At 43.3% G+C, this 23494-nt stretch overlaps 1 protein-coding gene across 1 annotated transcript; it reads right to left on the bottom strand.

Moving 5' to 3' along the window:
• Positions 1-49: 49 nt before the first annotated feature.
• On the bottom strand, positions 50-22251 carry ankhd1 (ankyrin repeat and KH domain containing 1). The gene is made up of 39 exons (XM_072437805.1): positions 21792-22251; positions 19630-19783; positions 14821-14977; positions 13973-14120; positions 13747-13894; positions 13436-13669; positions 13265-13359; positions 12970-13125; positions 12822-12903; positions 12543-12734; positions 12356-12465; positions 11803-11890; positions 11561-11688; positions 11345-11488; positions 11170-11272; positions 10467-10729; positions 10057-10341; positions 9564-9975; positions 9352-9491; positions 9157-9268; positions 8715-9003; positions 8424-8637; positions 8164-8339; positions 7907-8069; positions 7737-7832; positions 7546-7662; positions 7312-7477; positions 7013-7212; positions 6597-6943; positions 5538-5690; positions 5237-5386; positions 3884-5135; positions 3503-3757; positions 3193-3376; positions 2997-3110; positions 2663-2914; positions 2377-2564; positions 2133-2300; positions 50-680 (listed from the first exon to the last, which is right to left on the bottom strand). Exons 1-39 carry the CDS (start codon positions 22068-22070, stop codon positions 621-623), a joined length of 7974 nt encoding a protein of 2657 aa, XP_072293906.1. The 5' UTR covers positions 22071-22251; the 3' UTR covers positions 50-620.
• Between the last annotated feature and the right edge of the window lie 1243 nt (positions 22252-23494).

The raw sequence follows: 23494 nt of genomic DNA, 5'->3' as shown, positions 1-23494 counted from the left end.
CAAAATACACTGCAAATATTTTGTTTTCAAATCAAGAATTATAGACACATACTTTTCAATCTTTTATTTGAATATTAAGGTAAATATTTCACATTAATACAGGCTACATAAAGTAGAGCCACTATACGACATGAAATTTACTCTCATTTGAACCCTTTTTAGTATGTAAACAATTATACATGTATTTACCACTCTAAAAGGTTTTGATTTCTCGTTCTCCTCAGGTAATCATCTAGTTCTGGGCCATTAAATAGCTACTTCATGTTGAGCCCCTTAAGCCCAAGAAAGATGTTGATGAGTTTAAGTCAAAATCACTAAACTACGCAGAAAATGGATCCTGTTTAACAGTTGATCGCACAAGTTTGCTTGAATCATTGGGACACTGAAAACAGCTCTTGCCCAACTCTGTTCTTCTTGGTGGGTAGGAGAGATAGGCACATCAAAGAATGGCGTCATGAGACCCTCCAATTCTTTTACCTCCTGCTCTGCACTTGTTAAGTCACTAGTTAGGTTATCACTGTAGTATATTTTAGCTTTGTCTTAATCATCGTCATATTTTGTCAAGTTTGTTTTTCGCGCTTGCGTTGTGAGTCATGCTGTTTGATTGCTGTGGACGCTCCCTAATTGACATGATTCAGATGCACGTTGCCCAGATGAGGTGCCCAGGAACCAGGCCACACCTACAAAATCAAAAAGAAATCTTTAAAATGGAATATTAAATATAAATAATACAATAAATATTCAGCCATTTGTAGGGATACACTCTGTGTGTACCTTCATTTTCTCATTGAATCTAAATACATGCACAAAGCAGCTCAACAGTGACTACAGACATTTCGCCTAACATTTTGCTCTTCAGTCGGGGCTATAGAACAACTCTGTTCCTGACGGACAACACTGACAAAGCGATGGATCCAACACGTACGTCTTGTCAATCTACTTTATAGCACATTTTAGTGGCGAGACTTTCTCTTGTTCTCCACATAAGTGAACAAAGTTCCCGCTCGACCGGAAGTGCGTTTACAACGGACGTGCTGATCATTTATCTTGGCTCACGACAGACTGATCTGTGTCTCACTCTTAATTGAGTTCGTCACATGATTCAATCTGAAAAGGCTCTTTCCGAAAGCAGCCAGGACGTTAAAAAAAAGCGTTACGCAGATTGGTTGAAGCGTCAATCTAAATTGATTTAAGTCCAGTGTTCAGAAAAGCACAGTTATCTTTCTCATCCACAAATGTACAAAGTGCAATTGTGTGTCTTTGAAAAACAAAATGGTTTGTATTTTTCCAAAAAAAAAGCGAAGTACCGCCATCTGCATGGCCAGGTTTGTTTTGACTTCTGCCCAAACCATAACGCTGCTCTGTGATTGGTTCAAGACGCTAAATGCCATGTGATTGGCCCATTGATCACTGGTGCGGGAGCCTAACAAGATGGGTTTGTGAACTCACAAAAATCGCAAGTATTTATCTTGGGCCTGGTTAGAATAAGCTGATGCCAGTGCCACCACGTGCTTGTTTCACTCAAATGTCTGTGTAAAGTGGAAACCTTTGAAGCACAAAGCACCCACTCTCCTGGTGTCACCCCATAAAATAACTGTATGCAATGGAGAGCGCAAACTCAATCAGCTTTACTCTCTCAGTGCTGGCCTGGCACCTCTGGCCAGCACTGAGTAGCAAGTGTTTGTAGGTGGTGCTGTCCCCCATCCCGCATATTAAAATGTTTTCATACCATGTGCGCAAAGTGGCAAATCCAAAATAAAATAAGATAATCATTAGTAAACCCCAAGACTGAACAACAGCTTTGGAGGACACTGAATTAAATGCTGCAGACATCAGAAATGTCAGACGAGGCTCAGTCGGAAGGTCAGCAAGAAAAAAACAGAAAAACGCGGATGAGCCCTATGTGCAAAGTAAGATGACGTGTACAACAAGAGCACGGAGGATGTGGCATTGAGGGAGGGCAACAGAACATCATTGCTCATCTGAGCAATGGGGGAAGGTCAAAATATGTGACTAGTTTGCAGGTGTGATGGTGCACAGGTCACTTTATTGTGGCCTTCCCTCACAAATAATCATGCAGGCACCCTTTATCGATAAGCAACAAGTTCTTAATTGTAAAAGACCTGGTGTACCTGCTGCTGTGGGTCTGAGTTGTCTGTGTTATTCGGGACCACTTTGATTATGGGACTCCATGCAGGGTCACCAGTGTGCAAACCGTTGTACATTGCTCCTCCGGGCCCCTCTGCCATGGGTGGATGAGGGGGCAGCATGGTTCCTCCATACATTGATATTGGTATTCCCTACAATGATAAAAAATAAATAGTATATTATGTTTTAAATACACATTTTCACATATTTCCCACAGTAGATAACCACCTTAGGAAAGTCAGGGATGTAATTGTTCTGCATGTGCGCTTGCTGGTGGAAGTTATTTGCGGGGTTGGCGATGCCAGTATCATCCTGCTCCATCGGCTGGTGTTGAGAAAAGGCCGACTGTTCCGCTTGCAGCTGAGGATGCATCATGTGGCTGCTCATCAACGGCTGGGACCAACCGGACATAGCCTCTGCATAAAAAAATGTCACAGGGTTAGGAATTGTGTGTGTGTGTGTGTGTGTGTGTGTGCTACAATATTGGTTATTGAACTTCATATTATTCACTCACCTGAAGCACTGCCAACACCAAAAGACCAAATGCCTCCCTGTCCAACAGAAGCAGTGTAATTGGTGGTGAGGAGCGATGGGTTCACTGAACCCGTCTGCCGAATCCGTGCTAATCTCTCAGTCCCTATGGGTGGAGGCACCTTCCGATCCTGCTGCGATGTGTTGCCTTGCTTGGGCTGAGGAGGTGGAGCCACTGCCGACGTGGACAGTGCAGAGGATGACACGGTAGAGGGAGGAGGAACAGGAGAGTCTCCTGGAATTAAAGGGTAATTAAACGGTTTGATAATCAAAAAGAGGAGAAAGCATTAAAGACTTTGGTTTACAAAGAAAACTACCTGATGTTGATGCACTCCATGGATGAGGTGAAAAGTGCTGTCTGCTGAAGGAAGGAGCACCCATTGCAGTGTGTCCGTGCAGATACACAGGATTGGTCGAATAGCTCGCCAAAGCTATAATTAATAAAAGAAAAATATGAGCTCAAGAGTTGCAATATTGGCAATTGGACAACTCTCTGATGTTTAAGCATCTTACCAATGGGGCTATTGACCATCCTCTGGGAGGTTGAGCGGTAGCCAGGGGCTTTGGAGTTGTCTGGGGGAGGTTGGGGAATCATACTGTCCATTTGACCCATGGCCATGTAGTTTGGTGGTGCAGAGTACGACTGTTCTGGTGGCGATCGAGCAGGAAGATGGCTCCACACCTGATTGTTTCCCACCTGTGTAAAAATAATGCATAAATATAAAAGACCACCAAAATCTAAAGTCGCCTTTCAAAATCTTTATTGATTATGCTAAAAATGATCGAGAAAAAAAATCACAGATATAATGGAGCATTAACTGACCTGGTTGTTGTTCTCAAAGATGCTGCTGAAGTTGAAGAGGCCGGCTGGACCAAAGTTAGTGATCTGTTGTGGTTTGCCTGGGCTGGCCACATGCTGCATCTGTGGACCATTGATCATTCCGAGGTTTGCAGAGACCTGAAGTGAGCCAGGAGCTTGGACTTGGGGAGGCATACCAGGCTGAGACGTCTGGTTTTGGGACTGTTTGTGGAGCTCTTGCTGATTGTTAAACGGCACAAACACAGACTGCTGTTGTTGCTGCTGCTGCTGTTGCTGTTGCTGCTGCTGTTGTTGTTGTTGTTGTTGTTGTTGTTGTTGCTGCTGCTGCTGTTGCTGCTGTTGATGCTGCTGCTGCTGCTGCTGCTGTTGTTGCTGCTGCTGTGCCTGCTGCTGCTCAGAGAGAGAGTAGTAAGGCCCTGGTGGCTGCATACGATGAGAGACTGGTGCAGGGGCAGAGAAATGGGGTACATTGTTGTTGGGATGTGCAATATTATGTGACAGGACAGGGGGTGTGGCGGAGGGAAGATTGGAGCTGGGCTGTGAGTTTAGGAGGGGTGGAGGTGCTTCTGAGGTTGGTACAGAAGAGGGCGTCATGGGTAACTGTTGCCGAGGCTCTGGTTTGGACGATAAAGCCAGAGCAGTGGGTGTGAAACCCACTGGAGCGATGTTCTCACTGACAGACATGGGCTGACTCTCTATTGGGAGTGAAGACTTGTCTTTGCCTGGAGGGACAACTGTGCCGAGGTCTGTTTTGACTGCCTGAACTGGAGGCTGTGAGATGGGTCCGACTGTTTGCGGTGTAGCAATAGCAGCAGTTGACGTTGAGCTGTGATGTGCTGGAGACCCTGTTCCCCGTACTGCATTGCTGTTAGTAGGAGGCGTAGCCGAAACAGACACAGCATTGACCCCTTGGGACTTGGGGTCAGGGCCGAAGAGTTGTTTCCGGACTGAAGAAGGCGTGTGTACGCTTGTTTGGGGGTTATAAGCCGTGGGATTGGGGGTATGAGGGGAGGCAGCAGCTGTGGATGTGTTAGGAGTACTGGTAGTGGTGGTGTTGGTTGTTGAGACCGGGGCTCCTGTGGTTGACGTGCTGCTGTGGTCGCCATGGGCCGAGTTGGGTCTGGGCTGGCTGGCCGTGCTTCCAGTTCCTCCATTGTGTTTGGGGGAGCTATTTGCACTGCCGGGACTCACAGGACGCACAGGAAAAGGGCCCCATGTGCTGGCAGCAGGGGAAAAGGTTCCACCAAACTGGGCCATGGGTAGACGTGGATGTCTGATTTGGTGCATGGTTTGAGCAGCGAGTAGAGCGAGCTGAGGGTGGGCATAAGCGAGAGGCAGAGACACAGGAAACGGCTGCCTGATATTTGATGACAAGACCTTCCCAATCTTTCCACCAGTCTGAGAGGAGGCTGACGAGGCAGGCTGGAACGAGACCCCAGAGGATGTGACCAGAGAGCTCAGTGGTTTGGTGACAGAACCACAGGTGGTCCCGGTTGTATTTGGGAAAGTAGCTGTTGTTTTAGAGCCTGGAACTCGGATGTGATTTCGGGGGATCAAATCTTCCAGCTCTTTGGCAGGATCTTGAATTAGAGCATTGATGAGCTGTACTGCATAACGGGTGGACTCTGTGCCCCCTCTGCAACAACATGATTAAGTCACAATTGAGTATTAAAAAAAAAATAAATACACTGGCCACTATGCAATCATTTATATATTAATGAAAAATAGAGACCAGACCTTATAGTAATCATTCTCTCTCCGTTCTTGTCCTTCTGTTTGTCCACATCAATATGAGCTCCTGTCACATCTTGAATCGCCGTGATGTTGCAGCCTCCTCGGCCCATAATACGAGACACCACAGAGGCGGGAACTGAGAGCTTCTTCGATCTGTAAAATTAGAAAATAAATACTCATGTATTTCTATCTTTTGACCGTGGCTCCAGATACTTGAGTGAGGGTTACAATTAAAATGTATAAGTAACTTGACCGATACATTTTCAAAAGTAGTACAGCAGACCTCAACCCAAAATATACTAACCTCCTCACAACCTCCTTCCAACCTTCCTCTCTCTTCTGGCCACGCTTAGGGCTCGTAAGGCTTAGCTTCGTGCTCGATGTGTTAACTGGTAGAGCCATGGTTTTGAATGGTGAAGGAAAGGAGCTTGAGGTTGAGTCGCTTGTGTCCGGAACTCTGTGAAAAGAGTCAAACATATGACAAATGACAATCGCAAGACTCTGCCATTAATGTTATATAATATTGCGATCCAATTTCAAATGGAATTAATCAAACAAAAACTACTTGACTACAGATGTGCTTTTGGGGCAAAGATTAGTATAGGGCACAAAGTTTTTTTTTTAAACATACTTTTTGGACTTTAAGCCGCTACTTTTTCCCCACGCTTTGAATCCTGTGGTCACTATGACAGTGCATCTAATTTATAGATTTTTTCGTGCAAACGGCCACCAGGGGGTAGTCTAGCAGGAAGTGCTAGTGTTTTACACACTAAAAGATGTCAGTGGACAGTGATCACAGTTTTATTACACTCAGACTCATATTCACAGATAAATTAGCTTTATGAGGAAGTGAATCTAGACGCGGCAGAATACAAAGGCAGATGCGGAGCGCGGACATGCGATCTGCAGAACCTTCCAAATTGAAATTAGACTTTCTTGGCCAGACCTGACTCAAGGGTCAGAAGACAACCTGTGCATCATTACTCTGGACTATATTTCTGTGTAAATATCTCATGCTACAACCCAACACTCACTCGACAAGTACAAGCTCAGGAGCAGATAAACCAGATGTGAAGACACAGCCACAGGTAAATCAGCTCACACAGAGTAATCAAAGACAGTGGGGACAATAGGGACAGCTGTGTTGTGTTTGTTAAGCTTCAAAATGCTGAGCCCCTGTTCAAAAGACACATCACTACCACGTTTATGTGTAAATATCTCATGGGGACCTGCGGTTTATTGTCAGGTGCAGCCCGTGTACAAGTTCTATTTTCTTCGTAAATATCTTGTGCGCTGCTTTTATTCAGGAGCACTGTATAGCCCGAAAAGAACGATAAATGTTTTGTGCCAATGTATTACTCACTTTTGTGTTGGTTTTGAGATGGAGACTGTGACCTTGTCCATTCTGCTTTCAACGTGTGATTGCAGAAAGTGCCTTTTCTCTGGACCTTGTGGGAGGCTTTGCAACTGCATTGCTCCTGAAAAGGGCGCTGAAGAGGATGAGGAAGATGAAGATGACGAAACAGAGGAAGTCAGGTCGGGGAGATAGTTGAGCTCCTGACTCTTGCCTCCACTGCTGCTGCTTTCACTGGCACAGTCAGTGCTGTCCAAGGGGTCTGAGTCGCTGTTACCACTCGTCGCTCCCCCACCTCCACCCCGGGGCTCACCGTGGATCTTGTTCTTGTCAGCTTTGTGCTGCGCTAATGCAACCTATGACAAAACACAGGAATTATACCAGTTCTTAAAACACTGCTTATATTTGGGCTGTGTGGTGCCAACCTGTGGATCTTGTAAGATGATTGGTTCGCTTGGAGAAGAGTCCTTGGTCTTGTTCTTTTTGTTCTTACGATTGGTGCTTGGGGTGGTGGCCACACTCGCCCTCTTCTTGCCAAAAGCTGTAGTGAATGTGGTGGATGTGGCCGATATGCCAATTGTAGTGGTGGTGGTGGCACTTGGAGGCTCGATGGGAACCTCTGCTTCTAAAGTAAATGAATAAATAACACATTTAAGACTACTTAAACTTTCTTGTAATATTTGTAGCATTTGTTGATTCAAGCATTTGTTGATTTAAAGTCTACCTTCTGCCGAATCTTCTTTCTGATCCAGCATCTCATACTCATCCTTGGATTTCTGCCCCTCTTCCTCCTCTTGCTTCCTCTTCTGCTCCTCCTTCTTCTTCTTGCGTTTCTCTTTGCGCTTTTCGCGCTTGGCAGCCAAAGCCTGCTTCTTGCTCTCCTCTCGCGACTGAAAAAGAATCAAGTTTGAGTAAGAACATTAATGAACACTCAAGGAATTATTAGAATAAGCATTACCTTCTCCAGATCTAGCTCTTTCAAGAGGATGCTCGCATTTTTGTTGGCTTCAGCTGCCTGTTGGTCTTTGGCTTTGACGATGGTCTCCATGCACTGATGACACTTCTTTAACAGCTCCTAATTACCAGATATTGTGTCTCTGATTTAGCTCAAATTACAAGGCACACAATCAACTTTAACTTAATACCTACCTTATCAGTAATGGTGGCAATATATCTCATGCACTCAATGTCTGATGGGAACTGGTTGACCTCCTTTACAAGATACTGCACCACTTTCACATGACCCTAGGATGATGTGCAAACAAGTTGTTACTAACTTGATAGTAAATTAAATTGAAAAACACGGAAAAACACCAAACCTTTCGAAAAGCAGCCATGAGAGGGGTAATCTTGCGGTTGTCAGCGGCATCCACATCAGCACTGGCATGAACCAAAAGCTGAACCACGTCAAAATGTCCGCCATTTGCTGCAAGCCAGAGAGGTGTGTTCCCTTTTTTGTTGCGTACATCAATATGAGCACCCCTGTGAAGACAATATTTAGTTCCATGCATTACAATTTATGTTGCTTCTTTTTGACAAGATAACAGTTCTGTACAAAGGACCCATAGAGACCCACCTGTTGATAAGCAGCTCACAAAACTTATAGTGGCCTTTGTCCGCAGCAATGGTGAGGGCAGTGTCTCGAGATGAGGGCACAGGGGGAGCATTGACATCAGCACCTTTATCCAGAAGAACTCGTCCAACTTCAGCATAGCCTCCTGAGGCTGCCTCCATTAGAGGAGTGAGACCAGTCTGTAGCAAAGTGAAGAGTCAGTCAGTCAGACTTTGGTATTCATTGTGCAGTGATTTCCTGAGTCAGACGAAATCATCATTCACCTTTGCACGATGTTCGACATTAGCCTTGCGATCTAAAAGCAGGCTGACGACCTCGGCTCGCCCTTGAAAGCACGCCAAGGTCAAGGCAGTGTTTCGATTGGTCTCAATCTGGGCATTAATGTCGGAACCCATGTCCAATAGCAGTTTTACAGCTGGTACATGGCCGTTCATTGCTGCCAGCATTAGAGGGGAGATCCCAAGCTTACTGCCAGTTCTTGAAAGGAGAAAAAAAAACATGAGCAATAAACAAAATCATAATTTATAAACAAACCTTCAGATACATATTCCTACCTGGAGTTTATTTCAGCACCAGCATTGAGTAGTATCTTGATGATGTTGACATAACCCCCAGAAGCAGCCAAGCTGAGCGGTGTGTAGTCAGATACATTGCGGTGCTCCTTATTTGCTCCCCGAAGTAGCAGCAACTCTACCACCTCCTGTCGCCCCCCGGAGCAGGCCAAGGAGAGGGGCGTGTCTTTGGTTCTCTCCGACTGCGCCTCAATGTCGCCACCTTTGTCCAGGAGCACTTCAACAACTCCAACATGACCAGCCGTGGCCGCCAAGATAAGAGGCGTGAAACCTGGGGAGCAATGGAAATTTAGAATAGCCCCCAATTATTTTTGATTGCTCTCATTTCAGGGGTTGCCACAGCCTTGAATTAAATTATTGTCCACAATGACAACATCCGGAAATATTTCATCTGTATGTAATTGATATTGTTATGAATGCATACCTTTTTTGTCTCGGTGTTCAATATTTGCTCCCCGAGCAATCAGGACAGACACCAGCTCTTCGTGTCCTCCTGCACATGCCAGCGTCAGCGCAGTGTCATGGTTACTCTCCGTCTGAAGGGGGGGAAACAGCTCTCAACCACAGAATATAGAGATATTTAAGATGAGTGCTTTAGTTTGTCTTTAATGGATCTTACGTGTGCATCAATGTCAACGGAAGGATAAAGAGGCAAAACAGAAGGAGGTGTGGAGATGTTTGCGGGCGTCTGTGAGGGTGGCTGGGACAAGGGCGTTGGAGAAGTTGTAGTATTCAGCATAGGTACACGACTGCTCACTGCTGCATCAGAAAAACAGTATGAGCAAGATCGGTCACAAAATTGAAAGAACTTGCACCTTGAAGTAGACGTACCTGCCATGATGTCATCCAGCGTGTCTGTGAGCGTTTGTGCAGGTGTGGCTACCATGAGACCATCAGAGAGCTGCGGAGGTAGCATACCTGGGCCAATCCCAGCTAACTGTTGACCCTGGCCTTGTTGCTGGCCCAGCATTTGCTGTCCAACTAGTACCCTCTGGAGCTCTGGACTAGTACTCCCTGGATAATCTGCAGGATTGTAGTCGGGCAGGGGTGGGATAGGAACAAACGTCGCCTGCAGAGGTGGAGGTGGGGGCTGTGGCTGAGTCTGAGGCGAGGGAGGAAGCGGAGGTTGCAGTGGAGGCTGTGGACTGTGGATTGCGCTCACCTCAGGAAGTTTGGCAAAATCCTCCTCTCCATCTAGCTCTTCGTCTGAACCCTCCTCCTCATAATCATAGTCGTCATCCTCCTGAATGGATACAGACATCAAGTATGAGTAGATTTAAAAAAATCATATGGGACACATTGTGTAGTCACGTTTGAACTTTACCTGTTCTACCTCGGCAGGCAGCTCTTGCTCTCCGTCCCGGTTGCCCTCCTCATCCGTGTCAGAACTGGTGTTAACTTGGGCGCCTAGAGGTGTGGGAAGAAGCATCGGGGATGTTGGACTCCCTGGCCCAGGGCCAGGGCCAGGGCCTTGGCTTTGCCCAGGCTCCTGTTCTTCCTTCAAGCCCTTGGCCTCCATATACTCTTTGGTGAACTGTTGCTGTGTTTTTAACTGCAGCTGGCGCTCCACCTTCTGCAGTTCTTTCAGAATTTTCTTTTTCTTCTGAACCTAAAAGCATACATTTTTTATTTCAGAAAAAATCTAATACTGATTTAAATATTTGATTAAATTTCTAGTAGACACCATCAATGGCACTGCTCAGTGAAAATGTACTGAAAGGTGGTAATACACACCTGCTCTTCTCTGCTCTTCTTTAACTCCTCAATTTTGTCTTTGGTGAGTGGCTCCCCCTGAATGAGTTCTAACGACTGAAGTTGGGCTTTTTCAATAGCGCTAATCCTCTGCCCGAGCTCATTGAGTTTTCCCTCCGTCTCCTCCACAATACACTCGAGAGGCTGGCACAAGTGGAAGGTCGGCAGATGATCTGCCTCCGTCCCTCGGACAGTCGAATTGGGCACACTGGGCTGAAGGGCCGCTTGTCTCTGCTTGGACATGGCTAATTTGTCAACAGAGATAATAGCAAATGTGAGTCATTTCAAATACTTTGAAATAAGAATAATTACAAAACACTTGTGTTATATGGCCATGGGCCATAATCATTACAGTGTATTTAAATACCACTTTTCCACCATCAAGGAACACAAAGCACTTTACTAGGCAATGTGGGTGAAGTGTCTTGCCTAAGGACACAACGACATTTCCTAAAGCACCCAAATGTGACACTCCCATCCAAGTACTAACCAGGCCCTGCTCTGCTTAGCTTCTGAGATCTGATAAGATCAGGCAATGACAAGCAGGTACGGCCAGTCAGTACCTGTATCCACTTTATCTGCCACATCAGTACAAAAATATTATACAACTACACTATACATTTTCCATTTAAACCAAAACTCTTGAAGTGCGGAATATGAAAATCATTCATGGGATTATCCTTACCCTTGCTCGAGACAGGAGGGGGGGTGGCGATGTTTGAAGGGGCTTGGTCGGGCTCCTGGGGGGGCACCAAATTTGCGAGGGCTTGGAATGGGACACGAGGAACCTACCAAAAGGGATTATTATTACATAATGATAAATATAAACAATAGGGAATGCACAACGACTGAAGCCTCACCTGAGAGGCATCTTGCGAAGGAGGCGTAAGTTGTGACAGATCAGGAGCTGGGACAGACAGGATGTTGTTGGGATAATCCAACAGGTAAGATACCACATTAGTGTGGCCACCCTTAGCAGCTTCTATCAACATAGTTGAACCATCCTAAAAACAAACAGATTCAATGATAACTCCAGCGCACAGATAAAGATTAAAAGGATGTCCGGCTGTCATTACTTTGAGCCTGTGCGTTGGGTCAGCTCCATGTGCCAGCAGTAGCTCCACCACAGCGAGATGTCCTCCAGCACAGGCCAGCGACACCACTGTGTGATCGTTATTAGCGGTCGTTCGATTCACATTAGCTCCTAGAAGACAGATATTTAATTAAAGGCATAACTTGATGTGCATTCAATTCACTAATAAGTATAGCAGAAATAATAATAAAAAACAATACTAATAATAATAATAATAACTACTACCTTTGCTGATCAGGAACTGAACTGTGCAGAGATGACCCGCCCTCGCTGCCTTCATCAAAGGAGTTCGCCCACCTTCAGACTCATGTTCCTGGGGAGAAAAACAACTTTTTTAATGTACAGTTTTATGTAAAATATATCTGAAAAAAAAGCATTAAAAGGTGGTATGGAAGATTTTTTTCCGCATTTTTTTTTATATTTCCTCGTGGCATGGATAAATCATTTGTCCTGCCACGTATCAATCATAAAACGCATCCATCGCTCACCTGCAGCCGCGTGCGGTTCGTGCCCACGTTTCCGCGTGCCTAAGCGCATGGATCTATCATAATATAGTTCCCTCAGTGTACGGGGCAAAATGAAGATGGAGAAAGACAGATCGAGCTGACGCAGAAGTGGACAGAAATCTACGGGAGACGAGCGATGCGCTCCGTTACGCTAATAAACGCACGCACGTGTGTGTTGTATCAGTCCGCACGGGGATTGCGCATGCGCACTTCCGCCTGCATTCTCAAATCACCGAAAAATCGTCCATACTGCCTTTAAGTTTGAAACATACCAGGTTGGCTCCGGCTTGCAGAAGCACATCTGCGACATCCGTGTGTCCATTCTCACAGGCATAAGTTAAGGCTGTGTCGCCAGTGGCTGTTGTTGCATGAACATTTGCTCCTGAATGGGAAAAAAAAAAGTTTATTCCAGAAAATCATCATGTAACTTTCAGGCAGCTCAATAGTGATTGCACTTACCTGCATTAAGGAGGTACTTCACTAACTCTAGATGGCCTTCCTGTGCAGCTTCCATGAGAGGAGTGGAACAGCCCAACTCAATATCAGCTCCTGCTTTGATGAGAAAGTCTGCAACTTCTAAGAAACCTCCACAGCATGCTAAAGTCAGGGCTGTTTCCTGGGTTTCTTCAGTCTGTGCGTTAATGTTTGCACCTGGAGAGAAGACTGTAATTTATTTCCAACTCGTACATTCTGCTTTTGTCATAGTTAAAATGTTGGTGTTAATTTGAGCCAATTTACCTTGAGCTAGTAACAGAGCTACCATCTCCTCGTGACCTTCTCTAGCTGCCTCCATAAGAGGTGTGTATCCCTCATCATTAACCTGTGCACAAACAAGACCGTAATGTGATGCAGTTGAACTACTGAAGAGTAATTCAGTCTATCATACCTCTTCCAAGTTGGCTCCTCTCTCAATGAGCAAGGCTGCCAGCTCCACATGTCCCCCACAGGCTGCCAGGGTAAGGGGTGACTCAAAGGAATCCGCAGGCATGTTCACCTGAGCACCGCTATCCAATAGGAGTCGCGCTACCTCCACATGGCCGTCCTGGGACAGCGAGACAGACAAAAAATGTGTAGATAAGCACAACACACTTAAAAAAATACCAAAAATATTGAAGGTATACACATTTGATTTTTCCAGCTACGTGTCTTGTGAGCCAAATAGTGCTGGATCTAATGCTCACCATGCAAGCTTCCATCAGAGCTGTGTGCATCTCATCTGTTTTGTGTTCCTGATCGGCTCCAGCCTCCAAAAGAAAACGCACCATGTCCAAGTGACCTTTACATAGGGAATATTCATGTTATAACTTTAACTTAATAAATTGACCTGTTTAAAACATTTATTTAAATCGGACCTTTGTAGCAGGCGAGTGTGAGCGCGCTTTCTTTAAACTCATTGGAGTGTGTGTTGATGCCAGCGCCATACTCCAAAAGTAATCTGGCAACCTCTACGTGACCCGCACTCGCTGCCTCCATGAGGGGCGTGTGGCCGTTCTCATTATGGTCCTCGATGTTAGCACCCTCTTTGAGAAGCACTTTTACCACATCTACAAAGCCACCTGCACATGCGTACGTTAAAGCAGTGTTTCCTGAAATAAAACAACCAAATAGCATTAATAAAAAGTACACAACAGACAGCGTACAAGTCACTTTTATTTTTTTTCACCTGTAGAGGACTGTGCGTTTACATCTGCTCCATGGACCAAAAGGAGTTTGACGATATCGACATAACCTCCACTGGCTGCAGCCATCAGCGGTGTAATGTCTCCTTTGATGCCTCTGTCCTCTACATTGGCATGCATGGCCAATAACACCTGCAGAAAAAAACTCCGGTCAATCATGTACACAAGTGGCTGATAAATAGTTCAATAACATGCACTTTTTTTTTTTACCTGTGCAAGTTCATAATAGCCAGCTGAGCAGGCGAGACACAACAAGCTCTCTCCTTCTTCCGTGTGTTCATTGACGCTCCGTCCCTCGTCCAACAGTTTGCGGACTGCGTTGACATCCCCATCCGAGCACGCCTCTGCTAAACTACGGCTGAAAATAACCAGACTGCTACAATTACTGCCACTGTGACAGGTGGACATACAAACGCCGCAGACTTCTATCACCACGCATTTGTGGTAGAGCTGCACAATACATCTCGAAATTGCAGATATCGCAATATTGGCTTATGTAATAATCAATACAGCAAGAAAGTGAACGTGTCACAATAGAAGCAAGGTCCATATGATAGAAATATACCGTTGTTAAAAAGAAAAAAAAAATCTTCCTAAAATGGTTTTCCATGTTATGGTCTAAAGTAGCCTCAACTAATCTTTGCTTGGTCTCTGTAAAGTTTGACTAGTAAATTATGGCATGTATATCTTTGTGTAAAAAAGTGTTAAATATCACTTATAATATCGATATACTTAACAGCTGCAATGCATAATGCATTAGTGTGCAAACTGAATTAGTATGAATAGGGGTGGGCAACATGGCAAAAATGTATCTAACATTCTTTGAAAATGCACAATTTTCCTTTGTTCACAATTCAGGTGCACTTGGCTTTATATTGCCTTAATGCTGACCAAAAACAGGAGCAGGTGAAGTGAAAAAGCAGAGCACTACATAAAGCAGAATAGGCATAAAGAACTGCTTCGCACTATAACTATCTCCTCGTTGGGATATTGTCACATGGTCAGAATTGGGTCATGTCGCCCATCCCTACCAGGTAGTGTATGGGCCAGATACATACTTGTCTGCTTGGCCTGCGTTGAGTGTGTTTTCCGCCCTCATCCGCGTCAGGGCTGCTGCCGCCTCGTCCAGGGCACAACTCACAGACGATGTCAGCCGCCGTAGCACTTCAGGGTCTGCAAAAGCTTTACCATCGGCAGTGGACAGTTTACCGATGCCTGCCAAACACCAAAAAGGCATAGGTGCATAGGCAAAGGCAAACCACAGGGAAGCACAACCACACCAGGGGGACAGGGAGAAGTGCGTCCAGTCAGGCCAATCCAATCCAAGGTTAGTAGTGGCGTAAATGCAAAACACAAAGAAAAAAAACCAAACCAAGCATTTGTTAATAATGTGGTAGAACACAAACACAGTCCTCATTACACATCTACCGGTATATCTTTTGCTTTTATTTACAAAAAATAAAACACTATTGGAGAAAAAAAAGCGCTTTGTGGCCAAAGCAGTGAGTCTTGTAAATTAAAGGTCCATCCTTTTTCAATTATAGATGGTAAGAGGCAGTAAACAAGAAAGGAATAACAGCAGCTCATATGGACAGTGAACAAAATAGGTTCACCATAGAAACAGACCGTGAAAAAAACGTTCAGGACAGGAAGCGGCCTTGTGTTTGAAATAGTTTGAAAACCATGTGCATGCTTAGCAATTATGAACTTTTAGAAACTCAATCCTGTTGTGACCCAACCCAAGGCAACATGGTTCTCAAAGATTTCACAATGTTTCATGAGCAATGTTAAGAAAAGCGTTGGGGGGGAAAGTTAATGGTTTACTCTTGACATGTTTATCTCAATCTAGTCAAAAGGTTTACAAAACAAATGATGCACAGGTTATGCCAGATCATGTTAATACATTTTTTATTTGTGCTTATAGAGATTGTGACATCGTATAAGCAACCTCCATCATCAGACCGTTTGTGCTTTAGTCGTCTATATAGTTCTAATCTACGATCGCTTAACTGAATTTGGGGTTCATCTCGATTTTTCTGGAAGAAAATTTTATTTCCCCTACCACCTCATAGCGCGTTCCTCTGAGCTTCCTAAGCTCAGCCTCACGACAGTGCGAGTGTAAATGACAGCATCGCAGTGCACCAGGAGCGTCTTTCCAGAAAAAACACAATGGAATAAATGTGTGATATCAGATTTTGACGCCGAGCTAAAGCTGAACTTGACGTGGCGAGGCAACCAATCAGAGCTTACGCTCCAGTGACGTACCTACACATTTCACAATCCGGAAGAAGGACCAGGACAAACCCTGCACAGGTAAAAAAAATATCCAGACGCAGCTCTTAGAGCAAATTATGATATTCAATCTGCTCATCTCGGAAGTATCTAGTGTTCCCAGACAAGCCCCCGAGCCGATCGTCTTTTTTCACTTTGTAAAGCAAATTGGACGCCTAGGACGTGCGTCTGCAGGTGAGTTTATTGTTCAGACGCTCTGGACGTGCACCCAAATTTGCTTTGAATTTCATAAGAAAATCAGAAGCGTCAAACTACGTTAAATGTCTTAAAAGTTCAAATCAGTTTACTCCACATGGTTTACCCTCATCTTAACTAAATTCAGGCCGCTACTTTATTCCCACAATTTGAACCCTGCGGCCCATACAACGGTGCATCTAATTCATAGACTTTGACTGGCTAACGACCACCGGGGGACACACTAGCATTAACCGGAAGCGTTTGACACACTGTTAGGCTTTTAGATAGAGACCCGTCTTCCCGTATTTTGGACGGGGTATTTTAAAATGTGGACGGGCTTTTTCGAGTGCAGGGATGGCCATTTTAATAATACATTTTAGAAAAAAAAGGGAATATTATCATTAAATCGGGCCGGAGAGTATTTGACAATAGTCCGCCTTAACAGTTTACTGTTTACAAGTGAAAATTTGCATGCTGCTCGCTGATTGGTCGATGAAATTTATGTGCTTGACTCTGATTGGCTACCAAGCCGTGGTCCAGAGAATGCCGAAGCTACTCGTTTTTTTGCCTAGTCGGCCCCCGTAACCCCGGACAAAATTATTTGGACGGGGTGTTTTCAAATCTTATCTAAAAGCCTGCACACTGTAGAAGACGTGGGGCCACATTGTGTTCTCTGTATTTTATTTTATATTTGTTAATATAAAATATACTCAGACTCATGGTCACAGAGAAATTAATCTAATGAGGAAGTGAATCTAGACGTGCCTGAACGCAAAGACACACGACATACAGCGGTCTGCAGTTTAGAACACTTCAAAATGCTGTGTGTTTTATTACAATCCAACTCATATTTACTGAGAAGTCAGTCTAATTAGGTCCGCTGTGCCGCACGACCACCGGTTCAAAAGACAACCGGTGCATCACTGCCGTATACTATATTTATAAGTAAATATCTCATGTTACAATGTTAGTACTTTACCAACAGGTGCGGCCCGTATGTCAAATTTATTTTTTATTTTGGCTTTAATTGGCTTTTATTCAGGAGCACCGAAAATGAAGGTATGTTGAATAACCCCCAACACTTAAGATGAATTTGTTTCATCTCATTCATAAATGGAGAGACATTTCCAGTCATGATCAGGATTTACAACATGATCACTCCTCAATACAAAGTTAAAATTACACACTTGATCTGCTTTTAGCTTTTATACTTTGCGTAGTCTAAGGTACAATCAAAATTAGCATTGTAACCAAACTAACTGCACCACAACTTGAAATGAAAAATAAATAAACGTTTTGACAATTTTCTGCAACATTTTAATAGCCGGGTGTGGAAAGAATAATCATATTCATAGGCAAAATCACACAGCCCTAGTGTGTGTGTGTAAACTCGTCACGAGCAACAGAAAATACAACCCATTCAATAGATCTATATGTAATCTATACATCCCTATACGGATATATTGACCTTTGAAACTTAAGACAAAACTTGTCATTAAATAAATGTGCAACGAATTCCCCCCCGATTACCGCAATGTTTTTTTTCAGACATTTGACTAGTTTTCCTCCAAACGGAGGCTACGGCACATTGTACCCTCTGCTGAGAATGTGATCGGCTGCAGAATTCCATCTCTGCAGGACCTGTACGTCTCCAGGACGAACAGGTCGGATCACAGCCGACCCTTCTCACCCCGGAGACGGAATATTTGAGCCACTCCACTCAGGCAGGAGACTATAGTCCATCCGGACCAGAACCTCCCGCCACAAAAACAGTTTCTTTCCCTCTGCCGTGGGACTCATGAACACTTAACACCTGCCACTTAAGCAATTAAAGAATCAATACTATTCACGCATTGTTCACTTTCCGCACCATTTCCGACCATCTGTGAATGTTTGTGTAAATATCTGTGTAAATACCGAGTTTTTTTTATTTTTTACCTTATTTCATCAGTAAATTCTTTATTTATGCATGCCATATTTGACTCTAAAGATATTGCTATTATTATTAATTGTTTTATGTTGCACCTAATACCGAGACAAGTTCCAATGTTTGCGAACTGTGTCCAATGACAATGGCAATAAACCTTTTCTGATTATGATTCTAAACAATCAGTTTAAAGACATTTACTGCAAATGACATTAGAATAAGCGGTTTTAAAAAGGAGAGGAGAGAATGCAGAGTGCCTGATCAGACGCCGAGTCTGAGGAGGAGAGACTTTTGCTGCTGCTGTTACAGGAGGAGGCGGAACAACACGATGACACAAAGACTGGAGAGGTTCAGAGGGACTTAAGTCTGATAAAAAATCTAAATAACACAGGGCATTTACATGTGTGAAGGCTAAATTTTATTCTAATAAAGAATAATCATACTATAGCCTACCTACAGAGTAGCTAAACATAATGGTAAATAAATTATTGCTCAGTAAGTTTTTCCTTTTTTCCCCAAAGAAGGTTATTTTGTGTTCTAACTGGATACATGCATTTTACAATGGATTTGAGCCACAATTTAGAATAAAAATGAATTAGTTTACAGCAGTATTTATTTTTTGAAAATATTTTAAAATGTGCTTAAAGTAACCAAACACATATAGAAATTATCTGTCCATGCTTTTTCGGTGTCTGTATGAAATGTCCATATTGGTGCACCACTTGTACTGACACTAAACCTGTCCGCCACTCTCCCTCACTCACAACATTCAAATCCCGCCTAAAAACATACCTCTTCACCCAAGCCTATGACCTCCCCTACCCCTAGCCTCCTCTACCCCATTGCCTACTCTTCTACCCCCTGTTACATCCCCAACTTTTTCTCTCTACTTCTTCTGTCTTGTTCATTTTATCTGTATATTAATGTGTATTGTACGTGTTGTCCCCCCTGTCTGTAAATACCCCCCCCCTTTTTTTATTATGTTCAGCGTCTTTGGGTCACTGAAAAGCGCTATATAAATAAAAGTTATTATTATTATGATTATGATTATGATTATTATTAAACCATACATTTGTATGACCGAATTGACGTGACGAACTCTTGTGTTGTGGCACAGAGGACGGTAGGGAAAGAACAGTAGAATGAGATTACCCATTAGCTGTTCAACGCGAGCTCGCTGCATGCTGGAAAGGCTCAAGCGCATTGCAGTGTTAATCTACCTGGTAATGTTCATAAGCCCAAACGAGGCCAGGACACCCAGCACAATTGGATTAATCTACACACCGCATCTCACACCTACATTAAAAGTTTGAGTGAAACTGATGGACCAAATTACTTTCAAATACTGGCCATGGATTTAGAGAGCAAATATTTATAACTCTAAATCCAAAAGCTACAATGCCTTTCTTGTTTGTAAAGTACTGCAAATTATTAGGTGTCAAAACGGGCTAAATCTGAAAAATGTTCATACCTGCCGCTTCCAATAAAGCTTCGAGTCGCGCCTGTGTCTCTGGATCAACAGTTCTCAAATCAACTCCGTCTGTGGCACTGGATAAGAGCAACTCTGACGCTGTCTTCATGATGGGGTTATCCAAGTCCTCCTGGTCCAGAATGAAGGACTCCACCTTAGAAAGGAAGAAAGGCAAGAAACAATGGTTTCAAATTGTGGATTGGGAAAACGTCAGTCAAGATCTTGCAATACAAACCATTTAAGTCATTAGTTTAAATTAATTAAAAACTAAAATCCATGGACTTTAAAATGTCACATGATCCTCGTTTGTTTACCATTTATTCAGCACAAAAGGAAGCAAAGATAGCATTGGGATAAAGGACTGACAGCAGAGGACGCAGTAGTGCCCCTACAAACATGGACACATTCAGCTGAGAGTCAGCTGCCCACAGCATCATACCTGAACCAGCAAGCTGTTTTTGCAGCACAAATTTACTTATTTGAAACACAAGTAAAGTGCAAGGAACTAGAACAAATTCACAAGGTCACTTTGAACTTGAACATGTAGTAACAAGAGAATGAGCAGGAGTATAATATAAATGCAGATACAAATGTCATGATAACTCCTTAAAAGTTGGATAATGGAAAGCTTTTTTCAAAAACAAAAGTCAAGAAATTAAAATCTAAAGCCATAGTTCAAACACATTCCACCATTAGAGGCACAGAAAAGCTATATAATAAAAGTTGGGAGAAAGTTAGTATTCAGTCATGTAGGTAAATTCAGCTATAGGACAGGAATGCAAAGCACAAGAACCCATGGGGAATGTAGTTCCATGAGGGCTTTTGTAATCAACAATGGACATCAGTGTTCACTATTAATGAACTACAGTTCCCAGAGTGATGGTATCCACAGAGCTGAAAAGGCCTAGAATGGCATCTGCTTAATCCTGGGGCTCAAATTTTAGCTGCAGCCCAGAGAAGAGAGTTCTCTATTGGGTTGAAACGGCACACCAGACACGCTTGGAGCAGTGTGGGCTAACAACAAGCATGACACAGAAGATGTAGGTTTGCAAGCAGAATCAAATATCATTTTACCACTACTACAACTATTACTATCAAACGTGTGTCTTTTGCTGCTTATATGAATCTCCACTTAGCTGAAGATGCTTGCTGCTCAGCTGGACAAGCTACAGGGCAAACAATATTAGCTAAATATACGATCAGTAAAACTTTGTTACGGCTTCAGTTAAGACACCTGCCTCAGTGGTGCAACTTAAGTTTTGAGGGATGCTTGAAGACGCAGCTCCACTATTATCATTTTTTAATTTACCGTCTCATAAACTGTCATTGCAGAAAACCGAGATAATATGTATTCTTTCTGCAGTGTTATTGAGAGGTAAACCAAATTCAACAGTTATAACACCAACTTATATCCTGCAAATAACACATGACAGCCTTTCTATCGAAACTACAGCATGATGTGTCGAGATGCCGACACACATGTCCCATCTGCGACATGGTAAAACTGCTCACCATCGTGACAACACAAATAAAGTGGACATTGAATCGATTGTTTTATGATTGAGAGATTAGAAGGAAGGCTGAACTAAGATTTTTGTCAACACAGACTAAAAAATGTCCAGACTGAAACATCCAGACTCGAATAAGCGCAGTCTACATGGATGGACCCGTTTTGGTCTGATCAGAGACTATTTACAATATTTGTAAAGTGACGTAATTGCACCATATCAGCCCGGGTCTGTCCGTTTGTTCGCGGACATATCCTGCGTGTTGAGGCTACATTTTGTGGAAGGGCTTCAAACGTGTGACGGTGCTGAGACGACAGCACCGAGCGAGGCCGCGTCTCTTCAGCCAAGCAAGGCCGGAGTCGCAGCCTGGGACGCATAAATATTATATTTACTCCGGCTTGCCTGTACAGCTGCAACTGCTCCAAAATACACTGTACATATCAAACACCGAATTAGGGCCTGAACTGGCAAGTAGTGTTATTTGAGTAAGTTGTGAGAGTAATTTACGTAATTTTAGCGGCCTGGGAGGGGGTGGCTGCCAACTGTGAGCTAAGTCTTAGCTAGCAGCCAGCTAAAGCGGAATGCTGCCTAGCCCTGGTTAGCTCCCGTAGTTAGCTCTAGTAAAGCTTAGCTAAGTTAGCATAGCGTAGCTACCTCTGAAACCTCGTCTTCGTCGCTGCCGGATCCTGGACCAGAGGAGAGCACGGCCGCGGCCGCTAGTTTGAAATCCAGTCTTTCTGCAGCAGGCCCGCTTGGCTCCCCGTACAAGCGTACTTTCTTTCCTCCTACACCAATCCCAATGCCCCCCAGTCCGACTCCTCCTGGTGTCGCTCCTACCCCCATCCCTGCCACTGGGGAGCGAGGAGTCACCGAGTCAATCTCGTCCTCGAAGCCGTCCGTAAGCATTGCCGTCCCGGCTACTGCATCCTGCATACTTATGTTCACGATACTGGGTTCACGCGCTAGTTGTTGACTTAAACGTCCGTCCAGGCTCTTTCTTTAGGTTATTTGCGTGATTTTACTTCAGGGAATCCAAAAACTCTCCCGAAGCGAGGGTTGAGGAGGATCTCTTTCCCCCAGCCATTAACTTTCTAACAGCCTAACCCGATACGCACTGTTTCTCAGAAGGACCGCCTCTGTGAGAAATTCTCATAATCCCATTGGTTCTGCCGAAACAAGTTTGCGTTTCTATTGGTCAGCGTAGATGCTCATCAAATACGGAACCACAACGTCATGTTAGGTTTACCGATATCACGAGGCTGTGAACGAACGTCAAGACTTGACATGGAAGCCACTAACTACAGTTAGCTGTATTAGTTTATCACAACTTTGTTAGAAATTACAAATTAAAACAAAAAGGAATCTATAACATATCTTGCACCTTTAACACCGTTTTTAAATAAATACCTACTTTTTAATTATAACACACCAATAACTCTTTACCCTTACCTACTTCTATAATTAATTTATTGGTCTATATACATATATATAATACACTACATAGGTATTTAATGTGTAAGTGTTCTATAAGTGTTCTAATACTTAGTACAAAACAACATAAAACAATATGGTATATAGTACAGCCTAATTATACTAAGGATACTTGATCAGTTTTTTTGTTTTATAATTGTACAAGGATACTTCAAGATTTTTTTTTGTTTGTTTGTTTGTTTGAATTTGAATGTAGAATTTGTAATGTTGTATAATTTAGAAAAACTAGTATTCACTAATCTGGCTTTATTCTGTAAGTGCAACTTTATAACACACATTAAAACAGGTTGAACAAAGTGCTACAATATTATTAGATATAATTGTTTTACAAACCTTGTTAATAATGCACAAAGCAAAACATAGTTTGCTACAATGTAGTCTGCTAAATCGTTTTGCTGTGAATAGTGAGAGTAGCAGAAAATTTATGTTAAACTGTCTTTTGCAAGAATCACACAGGTGTATTAATTTGCTGGTGTAACGCATATTATTCAAGTATAAATTGAAACATTGTTTTGTCTTTTGTGTTATGTTTTTTTAAAAATGTGCTAGCCATCTTTTCTTTTTAAGTTAATTACAAGTGGCCATCAATGACTATTTTACGTCTATCAATTGTACGTGCCTATTACAATAGACACAATTGATAGACATAAGGGGTTAAATAATACTAAGTCTTCTTCCCACTCCTGTTCTGTCCTTAATGTGGAAGGTATTACATGTTGTACATTCTCATATAAAAGAAAATTTAAAAAACAACAACATACACACACTGGGAAAAAAAATATCTTAAACTATAAAAACAGTGCACGGTGGCAAAGGCGGTTAGCGCTCTTGCCTCCCAAGAAGGAGATCGTGGGTTCGATTCCCGG

The sequence above is a fragment of the Eucyclogobius newberryi genome, unplaced genomic scaffold (assembly GCF_026437365.1).
Source record: "Eucyclogobius newberryi isolate DKJ021-1_F unplaced genomic scaffold, fEucNew1.0.hap1 SCAF_11, whole genome shotgun sequence".
NCBI lineage: Eukaryota > Metazoa > Chordata > Actinopteri > Gobiiformes > Gobiidae > Eucyclogobius > Eucyclogobius newberryi.
This window is presented reverse-complemented; position numbering and strand designations above follow the sequence as displayed.